At 38.2% G+C, this 21,227-nt stretch overlaps 1 protein-coding gene across 2 annotated transcripts in view; it reads right to left on the bottom strand.

The window, feature by feature from the left end:
- SH3TC1 (SH3 domain and tetratricopeptide repeats 1) overlaps nt 1-21,227 on the bottom strand; it is a 180,241-nt gene that overhangs the window by 158,600 nt on the left and 414 nt on the right. For both annotated transcript variants that reach the window (XM_073574548.1, XM_073574549.1), the window contains exon 2: nt 710-1,019. In XM_073574548.1, the coding sequence (XP_073430649.1) occupies nt 710-971 (262 nt within the window). In that variant the 5' untranslated portion in view covers nt 972-1,019. The remainder of the gene's footprint in view (nt 1-709; nt 1,020-21,227) is intronic.

Below are 21,227 nucleotides of genomic sequence, written 5' to 3'. Positions count from 1 at the left end.
CAAGCTGCAGAGCAGGAGGCTCTGTTTGACTCAGGCCTTTGTGAGGTTGAACACAGAGTCAGGGACTTCAAAGCTGCTGACGCACCCAAGAGGTATATAGTGGTGCAGTTGGTTAGGACAAGGACTGTTTTGATGACCGGGCTGTGAACCAGAGGATATCACTTACCTGACTTTCAAGAGTTTTTTGTATACAGATGTTTTAGGTTGAACTTTTGTGGGTCACTACTCTCTGTCACACTGTGTAACCACTACACTGTGTAATCAATGACTGCAAAAGGCACACGAGGAAGAAAAAAAATATATTCCAAATCCTTTTCATGAAAAAAACCTCCTCCCTCCCCCCCAAAAATAATTTTTTAATCGGTTTCTGTATGGAAAAACCTGTTGTTTCTGAATGTTTTTTTTGAGCAATGTATGACCATGTCGTAGCACATCATCTAAGGGAGCAACACTCTCTAGATTTGTCTGTTGGATATCAGAACGATAGTGAGGCCCCATAGCCTTCTATGGGTTCAGAATAACGCAGAGATGTCGTGCACACAACATAGGCTGCTTTAACATTATTGGAATACATTTCAGAGTCTGTATTTCGAGCGCATCACCCATGGATCTGCTGATCCAACCTCAGATTACAGAGAAGTTGATTGCTGGTTCACGTCCAATCTTTCAGGACATTAACAATTATTGGGTGTTAAGCCCATATTCTTACCGTTGGGTCCAAGGGATGATATCGTTTTTTTCATAGATGCAACGATGGACCTAGAGCTATGGACGGCTGCTCTAATTCCGGACACCTGACTTCCTCCATTGGCGCGTTCCTCTAAATATTCTTGACTCTTATCTTCTGGAGGTGATTGGTTTGCAGGTGCCACCACCGGTTCTTTGTCCTCTAACTCATCTTCTGCAATTGTGTGTAGTCTATGATGTTTTGAATAGGTGGGGACGGTGTGTACATCATCAGGATCCATCATTTCGTCCTGCCTTATGATACCTGCCTTGTATTAATAAACTGCCCTGACCTGCAGAAACAAAAATTGTTCCATACATTAGATCAGGGATCATGAACTATTTCTCCAAATAATGAACTAAGAAAAGGATCTTATAAAAATATGTGTAGATACCTGACGAGATCTTTGGCTGCCAATCAATAGCATTCTCTGTACCATGTTACAACCTACCACCGATTCCTACTGGGAAAGCCTCATAAGGTCAATGACCATGACTGACGTTATGAAAAAAGTTACTATTACAGGTCCAGAGACTGCATAGATAAAAGATTTAGAAGTCTGTTCTGTACAGGAACTCTCTTAAACAGCAAGAAACACAACTATTAGTGCACTTTATTATTAGACCGCTGACCCTTTGTAGTCCAGCAAAAAAATGACTGTTGACAAGTAAGGAGCATAACAAATAATAATAATAACAATCTTTATTTATACAGTCAATAACTTAGCCACGATTTTCTCCTTGTCTTATTAATTTTCATTGGGAGCAGAATTATGTTGATGAAAGCTCCTTCCCTGTAGGTGTGTTATTAGTTCTGTCTCTATAAGAAATGTTCCTATATGTTACTAGTACTGTTTCTATAGGAATGTGTATCATACTGTCTCTATAGGAGTGTTACTAGCACGATCCCTATAGGAATGTTACTAGTGCTGTATCTATAGGAATGTTACTAGTGCTGTATCTATAGGAATGTTACTAGTGCTGTATCTATAGGAGTGTTACTAGTGCTGTATCTATAGGAATGTTACTAGTGCTGTATCTATAGGAATGTTACTAACGCTGTATCTATAGGAATGTTACTAGTGCTGTATCTATAGGAGTGTTACTAGTGCTGTATCTATAGGAATGTTACTAACGCTGTATCTATAGGAATGTTACTAGTGCTGTATCTATAGGAGTGTTACTAGTGCTGTATCTATAGGAGTGTTACTAGTGCTGTATCTATAGGAATGTTACTAGTGCTGTATCTATAGGAATGTTACTAGTGCTGTATCTATAGGAGTGTTACTAGTGCTGTATCTATAGGAATGTTACTAGTGCTGTATCTATAGGAGTGTTACTAGTGCTGTATCTATAGGAATGTTACTAGTGCTGTATCTATAGGAGTGTTACTAGTGCTGTATCTATAGGAGTGTTACTAGTGCTGTATCTATAGGAATGTTACTAGTGCTGTATCTATAGGAGTGTTACTAGTGCTGTATCTATAGGAGTGTTACTAGTGCTGTATCTATAGGAGTGTTACTAGCGCTGTATCTATAGGAATGTTACTAGTGCTGTATCTATAGGAGTGTTACTAGCGCTGTATCTATAGGAGTGTTACTAGTGCTGTATATATAGGTGTAGTGAAACCTCCACAGGGGGGAGCTGGTGAGGGAAGAGAGGTTACACACTAAGAACAGCAACCCTGAGCAACAGCACAGGTGCCACAGGTAATGAGAGAGAATAGTCAGACGAACCGAGTCAGAAACTAGCAGGAGCAGACGTACCAGAAGGAGCAGCAATACACGTAGTCAAAATACCAAGCCGAGAGTCAGAAAGCCAGAACATGAGCACGGGGTCCAAAACGTGAGGCCAAATACGTGGTCGGGGTACAAGCCAGGGAGTCAGATGCCAGAGAGGGAACGTAACAGCAGAGACGAATACCAAGAGACGAGGTCAGAAATCAGTCCGGGTCATACACGTGAATATCAGTCAGAGGCAGGAGGATCACCAGGGTACAAGGGTCAGAGGCTCTAAACTGGAAGCTTGAGCTATCACTAACACTGGTCAGCAGGCTGTGAGAGACTGAAATAGCCCAGCTAGCTCCAGAAAGAGGCTGAGGAGATTAACTCCCGCATGACCAGTACGGAGTGAAGACAGCAGAAAATAAACTCCGGACTGGACCGTGACAATAGGAATGTTACTAGTGCTGTATCTATAGGAATGTTACTAGTGCTGTATCTATAGGAATGTTACTAGTGCTGTATCTATAGGAATGTTACAAGTGCTGTATCTATAGGAATGTTACTAGTGCTGTATCTATAGGAATGTTACTAGTGCTATATCTATAGGAATGTCACTAGTGCTGTATCTGTAGGAATGTTACTAGTGCTGTATCTATAGGAGTGTTACTAGTGCTGTATCTATAGGAATGTTACTAACGCTGTATCTATAGTAATGTTACTAGTGCTGTATCTATAGGAATGTTATTAGTGCTGTATCTATAGGAATGTAACTAGTGCTGTATCTATAGGAGTGTTACTAGTGCTGTATCTATAGGAATGTTACTAGTGCTGTATCTATAGGAATGTTACCAGAATCATAGAATCATAGAAACAGAGTTGGAAGGGACCTCCTGGGCCATCTGGTCCAACCCCCTGTCAAAGCAGGATTCGCTAAATCATCCCAGTCAGATGTCTGTCCAGCCTCTGTTTGAAGACTTCCATTGTAGGAGAACTCACAACTTCTCTTGGCAGCCTGTTCCACGCATTGATCACTCTAACTGTCAAAAAGTTATTTCTAATATCTAATCTGTGTCTCCTCCCATTCAGTTTCATCCCATTGCTTCTAGTCTTTCCTTGTGCAAATGAGAATAACGATGATCCTTCTACAATGTGACAGCCCTTTAGATATTTGTAGACAGCTATTAAGTCTCCTCTCAGTCTTCTCTTTTGCAAACTAAACATTCCCAAATCCTGCAACCTTTCCTCATAAGACAGGGTTTGCAGACCGGTCACCATTCTGGTCGCTCTTTTCTGAACTTGCTCCAGTTTATCGATGTCTTTTTTAAAATGTGGTGCCCAAAACTGGACACAATATTCCAGATGAGGTCTGACCAAAGAGGAGTAGAGGGCAATAATGACTTCACGTGATCTAGACTGTATGCTTCTGTTAATACATCCTAGAATTGCATTTGCCTTTTTTGCTGCTGCATCACACTGTTGACTCATATTCAGTCTGTGATCTATTAGTATACCCAAGTCTTTTTCACATGTGCTGTTGCTTAGCCCTATTCCTCCCATTCTGTATATGCTTTTTTCATTTTTATTGCCCAGATGTAGTACTTTGCATTTTTCCCTGTTAAAAACCATTCTGCTAGTTGCTGCCCACTGCTCCAGTTTATTTATATCTTTTTGAATCCTCTCTCTCTCTTCTCTAGTATTAGCTATCCCACCTAGCTTTGTGTCATCAGCAAATGTAATCAGTTTACCCTCAATTCCTTCATCTAAATCATTGATAAAGATGTTGAATAATACAGGGCCCAGGACAGAGCCCTGTGGTACCCCACTTGAGACATTCTTCCAACTGGATGTGCAGCCATTTACGACCACTCTTTGGGTCCGATCACTAAGCCAGTTATGAATCCACCTAACAGTTGCCTTGTCCATTCCGTACTTAGTCATTTTTTCAATAAGGATTGTATGAGATACTTTGTCAAGTGCTTTGCTGAAGTCAAGATATACTATATCTACAGCATTTCCTTGATCCACCCAATAAGTGATTCCATCATAGAAGGAAATTAAGTTAGTCTGACATGACTTATTAGTTACAAACCCATGCTGACTCTGTTTAATCACTTCATTCTTATCTAGGTACTGACATACATGTTGTTTAATAATTTGTTCAAAGATCTTTCCTGGTATAGAAGTCAGGCTCACCGGCCTATAGTTGCCTGGGTCCACCTTCTTCCCATTTTTGAAGATAGGAACAACATTTGCTCTTCTCCAGTCTTCTGGGACTTCTCCTGTTCTCCAAGAATTTTCAAAGATTATGGAGAGGGGTTCAAAAATTTCTTCTGCTATCTCCTTCAGTACTCTGGGGTGTAATTCATCTGGACCTGGAGACTTGAATTCATTTAGGTTAGCTAAGTGTTTCCTCACTATCTTTCTGTTTATAGATATCCTGTATTCTTCTATTCCCTTAATAGGACAGTGAAGAACAGTGGAGGTTACATTTCCTTTCTGAGAGAAAACAGATGCAAAATAGGAATTTAAAAGTTCGGTCTTCTCAACATCCTGTCTTACCATTTCATCATTTTCATCCTGTAAAAATCCTATAGCATCTTTGACTTTTCTTTTACTTTTGACATATCCCCAAAATCCTTTATGATTGCTTTTGACATCTCTTTCAAGCCTCAATTCATTGTCAGCTTTAGAAAATCTGATTTGTGCCCTGCAGGTTCTGCAGACAGGGCACAAATCAGATACTAGTGCTGTATCTATAGGAATGTTACTAGTGCTGTATCTATAGGAATGTTACTAGTGCTGTATCTATAGGAATGTTACTAGTGCTGTACCTATAGGAGTGTTACTAGTGCTGTATCTATAGGAATGTTACTAGTGCTGTATCTATAGGAATGTTACTGGTGCTGTATCTATAGGAGTGTTACTAGTGCTGTATCTATAGGAATGTTACTAGTGCTGTATCTATAGGAATGTTACTAGTCCTGTATCTATAGGAATGTTACTAGTGCTGTATCTATAGGAATGTTACTAGTGCTGTATCTATAGGAATGTTACTAGTGCTGTATCTATAGGAGTGTTACTAGTGCTGTATCTATAGGAATGTTACTAGTGCTGTATCTATAGGAATGTTACTAGTGCTGTATCTATAGGAATGTTACTAGTGCTGTATCTATAGGAATGTTACTAGTGCTGTATCTATAGGAGTGTTACTAGTCCTGTATCTATAGGAATGATACTAGTGCTGTATCTATAGGAATCTTCCTAGTGGTGGATCTATAGGAATGTTACTAGCGCTGTATCTATAGGAATGATACTAGCGCTGTATCTATAGGAATGTTATTAGCGCTGTATCTATAGGAATGTTACTAGTGCTGTATCTATAGGAATGTTACTAGTGCTGTATCTATAGGAATGTTACTAGTGCTGTATCTATAGGAATGTTACTAGTGCTGTATCTATAGGAGTGTTACTAGCGCTGTATCTATAGGAATGATACTAGCGCTGTATCTATAGGAGTGTTACTAGTGCTGTATCTATAGGAATGTTACTAGCGCTGTATCTATAGGAATGTTACTCGTGCTGTATCTATAGGAACGTTACTAGTGCTGTATCTATAGGAATGTTACTCGTGCTGTATCTATAGGAATGTTACTAGTGCTGTATCTATAGGAGTCTTACTAGCGCTGTATCTATAGGAATGTTACTAGTGCTGTATCTATAGGAATGTTACTAGTGCTGTATCTATAGGAATGTTACTAGTGCTGTATCTATAGGAATGTTACTAGTGCTGTATCTATAGGAATGTTACTCGTGCTGTATCTATAGGAACGTTACTAGTGCTGTATCTATAGGAATGTTACTAGTGCTGTATCTATAGGAATGTTACTAGCGCTGTATCTATAGGAATGTTACTAGTGCTGTATCTATAGGAATGTTACTAGCGCTGTATCTATAGGAATGTTACTCGTGCTGTATCTATAGGAATGTTACTAGTGCTGTATCTATAGGAATGTTACTAGTGCTGTATCTATAGGAATGTTACTAGTGCTGTATCTATAGGAATGTTACTAGTGCTGTATCTATAGGAATGTTACTCGTGCTGTACCTATAGGAATGTTACTAGTGCTGTATCTATAGGAATGTTACTAGTGCTGTATCTATAGGAATGTTACTAGTGCTGTATCTATAGGAATGTTACTCGTGCTGTATCTATAGGAATGTTACTAGCGCTGTATCTATAGGAGTGTTACTAGTGCTGTATCTATAGGAATGTTACTAGTGCTGTATCTATAGGAGTCTTACTAGTGCTGTATCTATAGGAATGTTACTAGTGCTGTATCTATAGGAATGTTACTAGCGCTGTACCTATAGGAATGTTACTAGTGCTGTATCTATAGGAATGTTACTCGTGCTGTATCTATAGGAATGTTACTAGTGCTGTATCTATAGGAATGTTACTCGTGCTGTATCTATAGGAATGTTACTAGTGCTGTATCTATAGGAATGTTACTAGCGCTGTATCTATAGGAGTGTTACTAGTGCTGTATCTATAGGAATGTTACTAGTGCTGTATCTATAGGAATGTTACTCGTGCTGTATCTATAGGAATGTTACTAGTGCTGTATCTATAGGAATGTTACTAGTGCTGTATCTATAGGAATGTTACTAGTGCTGTATCTATAGGAATGTTACTCGTGCTGTACCTATAGGAATGTTACTAGTGCTGTATCTATAGGAATGTTACTAGTGCTGTATCTATAGGAATGTTACTAGTGCTGTATCTATAGGAATGTTACTCGTGCTGTACCTATAGGAATGTTACTAGCGCTGTATCTATAGGAATGTTACTAGTGCTGTATCTATAGGAATGTTACTAGTGCTGTATCTATAGGAATGTTACTAGTGCTGTATCTATAGGAATGTTACTAGCGCTGTATCTATAGGAATGTTACTAGTGCTGTATCTATAGGAATGTTACTAGCGCTGTATCTATAGGAATGTTACTAGCGCTGTATCTATAGGAATGTTACTCGTGCTGTATCTATAGGAATGTTACTAGTGCTGTATCTATAGGAATGTTACTAGTGCTGTATCTATAGGAATGTTACTCGTGCTGTATCTATAGGAATGTTACTAGTGCTGTATCTATAGGAATGTTACTAGTGCTGTATCTATAGGAATGTTACTCGTGCTGTATCTATAGGAATGTTACTAGCGCTGTATCTATAGGAGTGTTACTAGTGCTGTATCTATAGGAATGTTACTAGTGCTGTATCTATAGGAGTCTTACTAGTGCTGTATCTATAGGAATGTTACTAGTGCTGTATCTATAGGAATGTTACTAGTGCTGTATCTATAGGAATGTTACTAGTGCTGTATCTATAGGAATGTTACTAGTGCTGTATCTATAGGAATGTTACTAGTGCTGTATCTATAGGAATGTTACTCGTGCTGTATCTATAGGAATGTTACTAGCGCTGTATCTATAGGAGTGTTACTAGTGCTGTATCTATAGGAATGTTACTAGTGCTGTATCTATAGGAGTCTTACTAGTGCTGTATCTATAGGAATGTTACTAGCGCTGTATCTATAGGAGTCTTACTAGTGCTGTATCTATAGGAATGTTACTAGTGCTGTATCTATAGGAATGTTACTAGTGCTGTATCTATAGGAATGTTACTAGTGCTGTATCTATAGGAATGTTACTAGTGCTGTATCTATAGGAATGTTACTCGTGCTGTATCTATAGGAATGTTACTAGCGCTGTATCTATAGGAGTGTTACTAGTGCTGTATCTATAGGAATGTTACTAGTGCTGTATCTATAGGAGTGTTACTAGTGCTGTATCTATAGGAGTGTTACTAGCGCTGTATCTGTAGGAGTCTTACTAGTGCTGTATCTATAGGAATGTTACTAGTGCTGTATCTATAGGAATGTTACTAGCGCTGTATCTATAGGAATGTTACTCGTGCTGTATCTATAGGAATGTTACTAGTGCTGTATCTATAGGAATGTTACTAGTGCTGTATCTATAGGAATGTTACTAGCGCTGTATCTATAGGAATGTTACTCGTGCTGTATCTATAGGAATGTTACTAGTGCTGTACCTATAGGAATGTTACTAGTGCTGTATCTATAGGAATGTTACTCGTGCTGTATCTATAGGAATGTTACTAGCGCTGTATCTATAGGAATGTTACTAGTGCTGTATCTATAGGAATGTTACTAGCGCTGTATCTATAGGAATGTTACTAGCGCTGTATCTATAGGAATGTTACTAGTGCTGTATCTATAGGAATGTTACTAGTGCTGTATCTATAGGAATGTTACTAGTGCTGTACCTATAGGAATGTTACTAGTGCTGTATCTATAGGAATGTTACTCGTGCTGTATCTATAGGAATGTTACTAGTGCTGTATCTATAGGAATGTTACTAGTGCTGTATCTATAGGAATGTTACTAGCGCTGTATCTATAGGAATGTTACTCGTGCTGTATCTATAGGAATGTTACTAGTGCTGTATCTATAGGAATGTTACTAGCGCTGTATCTATAGGAATGTTACTAGCGCTGTATCTATAGGAATGTTACTCGTGCTGTATCTATAGGAATGTTACTAGTGCTGTATCTATAGGAATGTTACTAGCGCTGTATCTATAGGAATGTTACTAGCGCTGTATCTATAGGAATGTTACTAGCGCTGTATCTATAGGAGTGTTACTAGTGCTGTATCTATAGGAATGTTACTAGTGCTGTATCTATAGGAGTGTTACTAGTGCTGTATCTATAGGAATGTTACTAGCGCTGTATCTATAGGAGTGTTACTAGTCCTGTATCTATAGGAATGATACTAGTGCTGTATCTATAGGAATCGTCCTAGTGCTGGATCTATAGGAGTGTTACTAGCGCTGTATCTATAGGAATGATACTAGCGCTTTATCTATAGGAATGTTATTATCGCTGTATCTATAGGAATGTTACTAGCGCTGTATCTATAGGAGTGTTACTAGTGCTGTATCTATAGGAGTGTTACTAGTGCTGTATCTATAGGAATGTTACTAGTGCTGTATCTATAGGAGTGTTACTAGCGCTGTATCTATAGGAGTGTTACTAGTGCTGTATCTATAGGAATGTTACTAGTGCTGTATCTATAGGAGTGTTACTAGTGCTGTATCTATAGGAATGTTACTAGCGCTGTATCTATAGGAGTGTTACTAGTCCTGTATCTATAGGAATGATACTAGTGCTGTATCTATAGGAATCGTCCTAGTGCTGGATCTATAGGAGTGTTACTAGCGCTGTATCTATAGGAATGATACTAGCGCTTTATCTATAGGAATGTTATTATCGCTGTATCTATAGGAATGTTACTAGCGCTGTATCTATAGGAGTGTTACTAGTGCTGTATCTATAGGAGTGTTACTAGTGCTGTATCTATAGGAATGTTACTAGTGCTGTATCTATAGGAGTGTTACTAGCGCTGTATCTATAGGAATGATACTAGCGCTGTATCTATAGGAATGTTACTAGTGCTGTATCTATAGGAGTGTTACTAGTCCTGTATCTATAGGAATGATACTAGCGCTGTATCTATAGGAATGTTACTAGTGCTGTATCTATAGGAATGTTACTAGTGCTGTATCTATAGGAATGTTACTCGAGCTGTATCTATAGGAACGTTACTAGTGCTGTATCTATAGGAATGTTACTAGTGCTGTATCTATAGGAATGTTACTAGTGCTGTATCTATAGGAATGTTACTAGCGCTGTATCTATAGGAATGTTACTAGTGCTGTATCTATAGGAATGTTACTAGTGCTGTATCTATAGGAATGTTACTCGTGCTGTATCTATAGGAATGTTACTAGTGCTGTATCTATAGGAATGTTACTCGTGCTGTATCTATAGGAATGTTACTAGTGCTGTATCTATAGGAATGTTACTAGTGCTGTATCTATAGGAATGTTACTAGTGCTGTATCTATAGGAATGTTACTAGTGCTGTATCTATAGGAATGTTACTAGTGCTGTATCTATAGGAATGTTACTCGTGCTGTATCTATAGGAATGTTACTAGTGCTGTATCTATAGGAATGTTACTCGTGCTGTATCTATAGGAATGTTACTAGTGCTGTATCTATAGGAATGTTACTCGTGCTGTATCTATAGGAATGTTACTAGTGCTGTATCTATAGGAATGTTACTAGTGCTGTATCTATAGGAATGTTACTAGTGCTGTATCTATAGGAATGTTGCCAGTGCTGTATCTATAGGAATGTTACTAGTGCTGTATCTATAGGAATGTTACTAGCGCTGTATCTATAGGAATGTTGCCAGTGCTGTATCTATAGGAATGTTACTAGTGCTGTATCTATAGGAATGTTACTAGTGCTGTATCTATAGGAATGTTACTCGTGCTGTATCTATAGGAATGTTACTAGTGCTGTATCTATAGGAATGTTACTAGTGCTGTATCTATAGGAATGTTACTCGTGCTGTATCTATAGGAATGTTACTAGCGCTGTATCTATAGGAGTGTTACTAGTGCTGTATCTATAGGAATGTTACTAGTGCTGTATCTATAGGAGTCTTACTAGTGCTGTATCTATAGGAATGTTACTAGTGCTGTATCTATAGGAATGTTACTAGTGCTGTATCTATAGGAATGTTACTAGTGCTGTATCTATAGGAATGTTACTAGTGCTGTATCTATAGGAATGTTACTAGTGCTGTATCTATAGGAATGTTACTCGTGCTGTATCTATAGGAATGTTACTAGCGCTGTATCTATAGGAGTGTTACTAGTGCTGTATCTATAGGAATGTTACTAGTGCTGTATCTATAGGAGTCTTACTAGTGCTGTATCTATAGGAATGTTACTAGCGCTGTATCTATAGGAGTCTTACTAGTGCTGTATCTATAGGAATGTTACTAGTGCTGTATCTATAGGAATGTTACTAGTGCTGTATCTATAGGAATGTTACTAGTGCTGTATCTATAGGAATGTTACTAGTGCTGTATCTATAGGAATGTTACTCGTGCTGTATCTATAGGAATGTTACTAGCGCTGTATCTATAGGAGTGTTACTAGTGCTGTATCTATAGGAATGTTACTAGTGCTGTATCTATAGGAGTGTTACTAGTGCTGTATCTATAGGAGTGTTACTAGCGCTGTATCTATAGGAGTCTTACTAGTGCTGTATCTATAGGAATGTTACTAGTGCTGTATCTATAGGAATGTTACTAGCGCTGTATCTATAGGAATGTTACTCGTGCTGTATCTATAGGAATGTTACTAGCGCTGTATCTATAGGAGTCTTACTAGTGCTGTATCTATAGGAATGTTACTAGTGCTGTATCTATAGGAATGTTACTAGTGCTGTATCTATAGGAATGTTACTAGTGCTGTATCTATAGGAATGTTACTAGCGCTGTATCTATAGGAATGTTACTCGTGCTGTATCTATAGGAATGTTACTAGTGCTGTATCTATAGGAATGTTACTAGTGCTGTACCTATAGGAATGTTACTAGTGCTGTATCTATAGGAATGTTACTCGTGCTGTATCTATAGGAATGTTACTAGCGCTGTATCTATAGGAATGTTACTAGTGCTGTATCTATAGGAATGTTACTAGCGCTGTATCTATAGGAATGTTACTAGCGCTGTATCTATAGGAATGTTACTAGTGCTGTATCTATAGGAATGTTACTAGTGCTGTATCTATAGGAATGTTACTAGTGCTGTACCTATAGGAATGTTACTAGTGCTGTATCTATAGGAATGTTACTCGTGCTGTATCTATAGGAATGTTACTAGTGCTGTATCTATAGGAATGTTACTAGTGCTGTATCTATAGGAATGTTACTAGTGCTGTATCTATAGGAATGTTACTAGTGCTGTATCTATAGGAATGTTACTAGTGCTGTATCTATAGGAATGTTACTCGTGCTGTATCTATAGGAATGTTACTAGCGCTGTATCTATAGGAGTGTTACTAGTGCTGTATCTATAGGAATGTTACTAGTGCTGTATCTATAGGAGTCTTACTAGTGCTGTATCTATAGGAATGTTACTAGCGCTGTATCTATAGGAGTCTTACTAGTGCTGTATCTATAGGAATGTTACTAGTGCTGTATCTATAGGAATGTTACTAGTGCTGTATCTATAGGAATGTTACTAGTGCTGTATCTATAGGAATGTTACTAGTGCTGTATCTATAGGAATGTTACTCGTGCTGTATCTATAGGAATGTTACTAGCGCTGTATCTATAGGAGTGTTACTAGTGCTGTATCTATAGGAATGTTACTAGTGCTGTATCTATAGGAGTGTTACTAGCGCTGTATCTATAGGAGTGTTACTAGTGCTGTATCTATAGGAATGTTACTAGTGCTGTATCTATAGGAATGTTACTAGCGCTGTATCTATAGGAGTGTTACTAGCGCTGTATCTATAGGAGTGTTACTAGTGCTGTATCTATAGGAGTGTTACTAGCGCTGTATCTATAGGAGTCTTACTAGTGCTGTATCTATAGGAATGTTACTAGTGCTGTATCTATAGGAATGTTACTAGTGCTGTATCTATAGGAATGTTACTAGTGCTGTATCTATAGGAATGTTACTAGCGCTGTATCTATAGGAATGTTACTCGTGCTGTATCTATAGGAATGTTACTAGTGCTGTATCTATAGGAATGTTACTAGTGCTGTACCTATAGGAATGTTACTAGTGCTGTATCTATAGGAATGTTATTATCGCTGTATCTATAGGAATGTTACTAGCGCTGTATCTATAGGAGTGTTACTAGTGCTGTATCTATAGGAGTGTTACTAGTGCTGTATCTATAGGAATGTTACTAGTGCTGTATCTATAGGAGTGTTACTAGCGCTGTATCTATAGGAATGATACTAGCGCTGTATCTATAGGAATGTTACTAGTGCTGTATCTATAGGAGTGTTACTAGTCCTGTATCTATAGGAATGATACTAGCGCTGTATCTATAGGAATGTTACTAGTGCTGTATCTATAGGAATGTTACTAGTGCTGTATCTATAGGAATGTTACTCGAGCTGTATCTATAGGAACGTTACTAGTGCTGTATCTATAGGAATGTTACTAGTGCTGTATCTATAGGAATGTTACTAGTGCTGTATCTATAGGAATGTTACTAGCGCTGTATCTATAGGAATGTTACTAGTGCTGTATCTATAGGAATGTTACTAGTGCTGTATCTATAGGAATGTTACTCGTGCTGTATCTATAGGAATGTTACTAGTGCTGTATCTATAGGAATGTTACTCGTGCTGTATCTATAGGAATGTTACTAGTGCTGTATCTATAGGAATGTTACTCGTGCTGTATCTATAGGAATGTTACTAGTGCTGTATCTATAGGAATGTTACTAGTGCTGTATCTATAGGAATGTTACTAGTGCTGTATCTATAGGAATGTTGCCAGTGCTGTATCTATAGGAATGTTACTAGCGCTGTATCTATAGGAATGTTACTAGCGCTGTATCTATAGGAATGTTGCCAGTGCTGTATCTATAGGAATGTTACTAGTGCTGTATCTATAGGAATGTTACTAGTGCTGTATCTATAGGAATGTTACTCGTGCTGTATCTATAGGAATGTTACTAGTGCTGTATCTATAGGAATGTTACTAGTGCTGTATCTATAGGAATGTTACTCGTGCTGTATCTATAGGAATGTTACTAGCGCTGTATCTATAGGAGTGTTACTAGTGCTGTATCTATAGGAATGTTACTAGTGCTGTATCTATAGGAGTCTTACTAGTGCTGTATCTATAGGAATGTTACTAGTGCTGTATCTATAGGAATGTTACTAGTGCTGTATCTATAGGAATGTTACTAGTGCTGTATCTATAGGAATGTTACTAGTGCTGTATCTATAGGAATGTTACTAGTGCTGTATCTATAGGAATGTTACTCGTGCTGTATCTATAGGAATGTTACTAGCGCTGTATCTATAGGAGTGTTACTAGTGCTGTATCTATAGGAATGTTACTAGTGCTGTATCTATAGGAGTCTTACTAGTGCTGTATCTATAGGAATGTTACTAGCGCTGTATCTATAGGAGTCTTACTAGTGCTGTATCTATAGGAATGTTACTAGTGCTGTATCTATAGGAATGTTACTAGTGCTGTATCTATAGGAATGTTACTAGTGCTGTATCTATAGGAATGTTACTAGTGCTGTATCTATAGGAATGTTACTAGCGCTGTATCTATAGGAGTGTTACTAGTGCTGTATCTATAGGAATGTTACTAGTGCTGTATCTATAGGAGTGTTACTAGTGCTGTATCTATAGGAGTGTTACTAGCGCTGTATCTATAGGAGTCTTACTAGTGCTGTATCTATAGGAATGTTACTAGTGCTGTATCTATAGGAATGTTACTAGCGCTGTATCTATAGGAATGTTACTCGTGCTGTATCTATAGGAATGTTACTAGTGCTGTATCTATAGGAATGTTACTAGTGCTGTATCTATAGGAATGTTACTAGCGCTGTATCTATAGGAATGTTACTCGTGCTGTATCTATAGGAATGTTACTAGTGCTGTATCTATAGGAATGTTACTAGTGCTGTACCTATAGGAATGTTACTAGTGCTGTATCTATAGGAATGTTACTCGTGCTGTATCTATAGGAATGTTACTAGCGCTGTATCTATAGGAATGTTACTAGTGCTGTATCTATAGGAATGTTACTAGCGCTGTATCTATAGGAATGTTACTAGCGCTGTATCTATAGGAATGTTACTAGTGCTGTATCTATAGGAATGTTACTAGTGCTGTATCTATAGGAATGTTACTAGTGCTGTACCTATAGGAATGTTACTAGTGCTGTATCTATAGGAATGTTACTCGTGCTGTATCTATAGGAATGTTACTAGTGCTGTATCTATAGGAATGTTACTAGTGCTGTATCTATAGGAATGTTACTAGCGCTGTACCTATAGGAATGTTACTAGTGCTGTATCTATAGGAATGTTACTAGTGCTGTATCTATAGGAATGTTACTCGTGCTGTATCTATAGGAATGTTACTAGCGCTGTATCTATAGGAATGTTACTCGTGCTGTATCTATAGGAATGTTACTAGTGCTGTATCTATAGGAATGTTACTAGTGCTGTATCTATAGGAATGTTACTAGCGCTGTATCTATAGGAATGTTACTCGTGCTGTACCTATAGGAATGTTACTAGTGCTGTATCTATAGGAATGTTACTAGTGCTGTATCTATAGGAATGTTACTAGCGCTGTATCTATAGGAATGTTACTCGTGCTGTATCTATAGGAATGTTACTAGCGCTGTATCTATAGGAATGTTACTCGTGCTGTATCTATAGGAATGTTACTAGTGCTGTATCTATAGGAATGTTACTAGTGCTGTATCTATAGGAATGTTACTAGCGCTGTATCTATAGGAATGTTACTCGTGCTGTATCTATAGGAATGTTACTAGTGCTGTATCTATAGGAATGTTACTAGTGCTGTATCTATAGGAATGTTACTAGCGCTGTACCTATAGGAATGTTACTAGTGCTGTATCTATAGGAATGTTACTAGTGCTGTATCTATAGGAATGTTACTCGTGCTGTATCTATAGGAATGTTACTAGCGCTGTATCTATAGGAATGTTACTCGTGCTGTATCTATAGGAATGTTACTAGTGCTGTATCTATAGGAATGTTACTAGTGCTGTATCTATAGGAATGTTACTAGCGCTGTATCTATAGGAATGTTACTCGTGCTGTACCTATAGGAATGTTACTAGTGCTGTATCTATAGGAATGTTACTAGTGCTGTATCTATAGGAATGTTACTAGTGCTGTATCTATAGGAATGTTACTAGCGCTGTATCTATAGGAGTGTTACTAGCGCTGTATCTATAGGAATGTTACTAGTGCTGTATCTATAGGAGTGTTACTAGTGCTGTATCTATAGGAATGTTACTAGCGCTGTATCTATAGGAGTGTTACTAGTCCTGTATCTATAGGAATGATACTAGTGCTGTATCTATAGGAATCGTCCTAGTGCTGGATCTATAGGAGTGTTACTAGCGCTGTATCTATAGGAATGATACTAGCGCTTTATCTATAGGAATGTTATTATCGCTGTATCTATAGGAATGTTACTAGCGCTGTATCTATAGGAGTGTTACTAGTGCTGTATCTATAGGAGTGTTACTAGCGCTGTATCTATAGGAATGATACTAGCGCTGTATCTATAGGAATGTTACTAGTGCTGTATCTATAGGAGTGTTACTAGTCCTGTATCTATATTAATGATACTAGCGCTGTATCTATAGGAATGTTACTAGTGCTGTATCTATAGGAATGTTACTAGTGCTGTATCTATAGGAATGTTACTAGTGCTGTATCTATAGGAATGTTACTAGTGCTGTATCTATAGGAATGTTACTAGTGCTGTATCTATAGGAATGTTACTAGTGCTGTATCTATAGGAATGTTACTAGCGCTGTATCTATAGGAATGTTACTAGTGCTGTATCTATAGGAATGTTACTAGTGCTGTATCTATAGGAATGTTACTAGCGCTGTATCTATAGGAGTGTTACTAGTGCTGTATCTATAGGAATGTTACTAGTGCTGTATCTATAGGAATGTTACTAGTGCTGTATCTATAGGAGTGTTACTAGCGCTGTATCTATAGGAATGTTACTAGTGCTGTATCTATAGGAATGTTACTAGTGCTGTATCTATAGGAATGTTACTAGCGCTGTATCTATAGGAGTGTTACTAGTGCTGTATCTATAGGAATGTTACTAGTGCTGTATCTATAGGAGTGTTACTAGTGCTGTATCTATAGGAATGTTACTAGCGCTGTATCTATAGGAGTGTTACTAGTCCTGTATCTATAGGAATGATACTAGTGCTGTATCTATAGGAATCGTCCTAGTGCTGGATCTATAGGAGTGTTACTAGCGCTGTATCTATAGGAATGATACTAGCGCTTTATCTATAGGAATGTTATTATCGCTGTATCTATAGGAATGTTACTAGCGCTGTATCTATAGGAGTGTTACTAGTGCTGTATCTATAGGAGTGTTACTAGCGCTGTATCTATAGGAATGATACTAGCGCTGTATCTATAGGAATGTTACTAGTGCTGTATCTATAGGAGTGTTACTAGTCCTGTATCTATAGGAATGATACTAGCGCTGTATCTATAGGAATGTTACTAGTGCTGTATCTATAGGAATGTTACTAGTGCTGTATCTATAGGAATGTTACTCGAGCTGTATCTATAGGAACGTTACTAGTGCTGTATCTATAGGAATGTTACTAGTGCTGTATCTATAGGAATGTTACTAGTGCTGTATCTATAGGAATGTTACTAGTGCTGTATCTATAGGAATGTTACTAGCGCTGTATCTATAGGAATGTTACTAGTGCTGTATCTATAGGAATGTTACTCGTGCTGTATCTATAGGAATGTTACTCGTGCTGTATCTATAGGAATGTTACTAGTGCTGTATCTATAGGAATGTTACTAGTGCTGTATCTATAGGAATGTTACTAGTGCTGTATCTATAGGAATGTTACTAGTGCTGTATCTATAGGAATGTTACTAGTGCTGTATCTATAGGAATGTTACTCGTGCTGTATCTATAGGAATGTTACTAGTGCTGTATCTATAGGAATGTTACTCGTGCTGTATCTATAGGAATGTTACTAGTGCTGTATCTATAGGAATGTTACTCGTGCTGTATCTATAGGAATGTTACTAGTGCTGTATCTATAGGAATGTTACTTGTGCTGTATCTATAGGAATGTTACTAGTGCTGTATCTATAGGAATGTTACTAGTGCTGTATCTATAGGAGTGTTACTAGCGCTGTATCTATAGGAATGTTACTAGTGCTGTATCTATAGGAATGTTACTCGTGCTGTATCTATAGGAATGTTACTAGTGCTGTATCTATAGGAATGTTACTAGTGCTGTATCTATAGGAATGTTACTAGTGCTGTATCTATAGGAATGTTACTAGTGCTGTATCTATAGGAATGTTACTAGTGCTGTATCTATAGGAATGTTGCCAGTGCTGTATCTATAGGAATGTTACTAGTGCTGTATCTATAGGAATGTTACTAGCGCTGTATCTATAGGAATGTTGCCAGTGCTGTATCTATAGGAATGTTACTAGTGCTGTATCTATTGGTATGTTACTAGCGCTGTATCTATAGGAATGTTGCCAGTGCTGTATCTATAGGAATGTTACTAGTGCTGTATCTATAGGAATGTTACTAGCGCTGTATCTATAGGAATGTTACTAGTGCTGTATCTATAGGAATGTTACTAGTGCTGTATCTATAGGAATGTTACTAGTGCTATATCTATAGGAATGTTACTAGTGCTATATCTATAGGAATGTTACTCATGCTGTATCTATAGGAATGTTACTCGTGCTGTATCTATAGGAACGTTACTAGTGCTGTATCTATAGGAATGTTACTAGCGCTGTATCTATAGGAATGTTACTAGTGCTGTATCTATAGGAATGTTACTAGCGCTGTATCTATAGGAATGTTACTCATGCTGTATCTATAGGAATGTTACTCGTGCTGTATCTATAGGAATGTTACTAGTGCTGTATCTATAGGAATGTTACTCGTGCTGTATCTATAGGAATGTTACTAGTGCTGTATCTATAGGAATGTTACTCGTGCTGTATCTATAGGAATGTTACTAGTACTGTCTGGGTGATATTAGGTGTCGTAGGACTGAGTTGTAGCAGAGGTGAGTGTTTCTGACAAGTTATCTGCATTCACATGTCTGTGTTACATTTCTACACAAATGTAAAATTGACCGTCTGGTTTCATCCTCCTATTTCTCATCCTTTTTTACTCCGTGGAGCAGGTATATTTTCTGGACTTTTTTTTACTCCATTGACTCTCTAAAATGGATCAGTTTAAATCGGGTGAAATTAGGAATGAGAAGTGAGCTACAGAGTCTGTCTTTGGTCGGGGTCACACTTGCGAGTGTGATAATCGAAAGTGGCGCGAGTCTCTCGTATCAATACCCGGCACTGCCACCGGCGCTCGGGACAGGAGTGTGCGGCTGCATAGAAATACATACACTCTGGTCCTGAGTGCCGGCGGTAGTGCCGGGTGTTGATGCGCGAGTTTCTCGCATTGCACACGCACGTGTGAGCCCGGCCTATCTCGGATTCTCACAGACTTTAATGGCTGAACCCGATTCTCAAAGAGAATGAGAGCAGACCCTGATCTGAGTCTCCGAGAGCAGAGACATGAATGTTTGTACTACTAATGTGTACATGGATCAATGACGCTTTATGGGTCCATGTTCTGTCCGAGAGAACAATGGCAGCACGAGGACGTGTCACACCGGTATGTGAATGCCGCCTACAGCCGCAGTCTACTTGTTGTGACATTTCAGTCAGCAATTAGTGATTTTACAGAAATGATCGCAGTCGCCACAGCGATGGGACAATCCTTCTCATGATGAATATAGAAGGCTATGGAGGTGATCAGACTCCTTCTCTTCCCCAGCGCTCCCCTGGTCCGACGTCCCGTGCCCATGGATTATTTTCTGAGCACATTCTGGGACTCAGTAAAAAAGTAAAACAAACATGGAGTGCGGCCACATTGCCATATATTAATCTCACACCTGCGACCCGCTAACGTTCTCTTCCTGCAGTTACTCTTTAACTTTTGTGTTTGCTTTTCAGTAACGATCTGCAGAGTGACGAATCATTCAGAACCATTTATGTTTTTATGTTGTGACAGCGAACGGATGATTTATTGGTGATGGCGAATTTCGTGGAATTTTTTTGTTTTTTTTTAAAAAAAAATACAAAATTTTTCAAGCACTAAATGTATTTTCTGAATTCCAGATAATCTCAGTTTAGTGAATGTAAATTACAGCTCCACAGTCGTATCGTTAGGATCATGAGAATACCCCCGAGCTTTCACTTCTGACACGGTGATTCCAAACTTGGAAAGGGTTTTTGAAATTAAACGGCAAAACTAAAAATTCACAGATTTGTAAAAGAGAAAAAAAATTGGTTTTTGGGCTTGTTTGTTTTTTTTTTTTGCATTGCAGGCTGACTTTATTATTACAATTTTACGGTATATATGATGTGCTGAAGAATGGAAATTCTGGCATTTCGATTTCTTTTTTTATTCATTTATTTAATGCTTTAAAGTGTTTTTATTGTCCTTATCAGCCTGCACAAGAGACAACAAAAACGCAGCAAATACGCAGCAAAGTCTGCTTTTTTTTGCAGCAGGTTTTGCCAGCAGAATATAAACGCAGGAAAAATGCAATGTGTCAACATGGCCATAAGGGCTTGAGCAGAAGTGATCAGCACTAGCTCTGGTCGCTGTTCTTCGGCTATGTTCCTATGATGAGTTTTTGATGTTGCAGATTTTCTGCACCTATTAAGTTACCGGTAAACTGGGTACTTGTATTTTTTAAAAATACGCAGCGTTAAAAACTCACCAAAAGCTAATTGCACTAACGTCGCCTTAGAGATGGATTCCGGCTGTAGTGCGGAGCTGTCTTTCTCCATGTGCGCAGCAGAACCAGCGACTGACCTCTCGCTCCATACATCAGCGCTCCGTGTCTGAATCACATGTACTGGCATATCAAGGAGGTTTCAAGCGTGTTTAAGTTTTTAAAAACTTGCATATGTCATAGAGAGATGTCAGTCTCAGCTCCACTGGTCCAGACTGCTATCTCACAGTGCGTGACGGACAGCATGGTGCTATACT

Source organism: Dendrobates tinctorius, unplaced genomic scaffold, assembly GCF_039654945.1.
Source record: "Dendrobates tinctorius isolate UK_male_01 unplaced genomic scaffold, ASM3965494v1 ptg000039l, whole genome shotgun sequence".
Lineage (NCBI taxonomy): Eukaryota > Metazoa > Chordata > Amphibia > Anura > Dendrobatidae > Dendrobates > Dendrobates tinctorius.
Note: the sequence above shows the minus strand (reverse complement) of the source record. Positions and strands in the feature narration are given on the sequence as shown.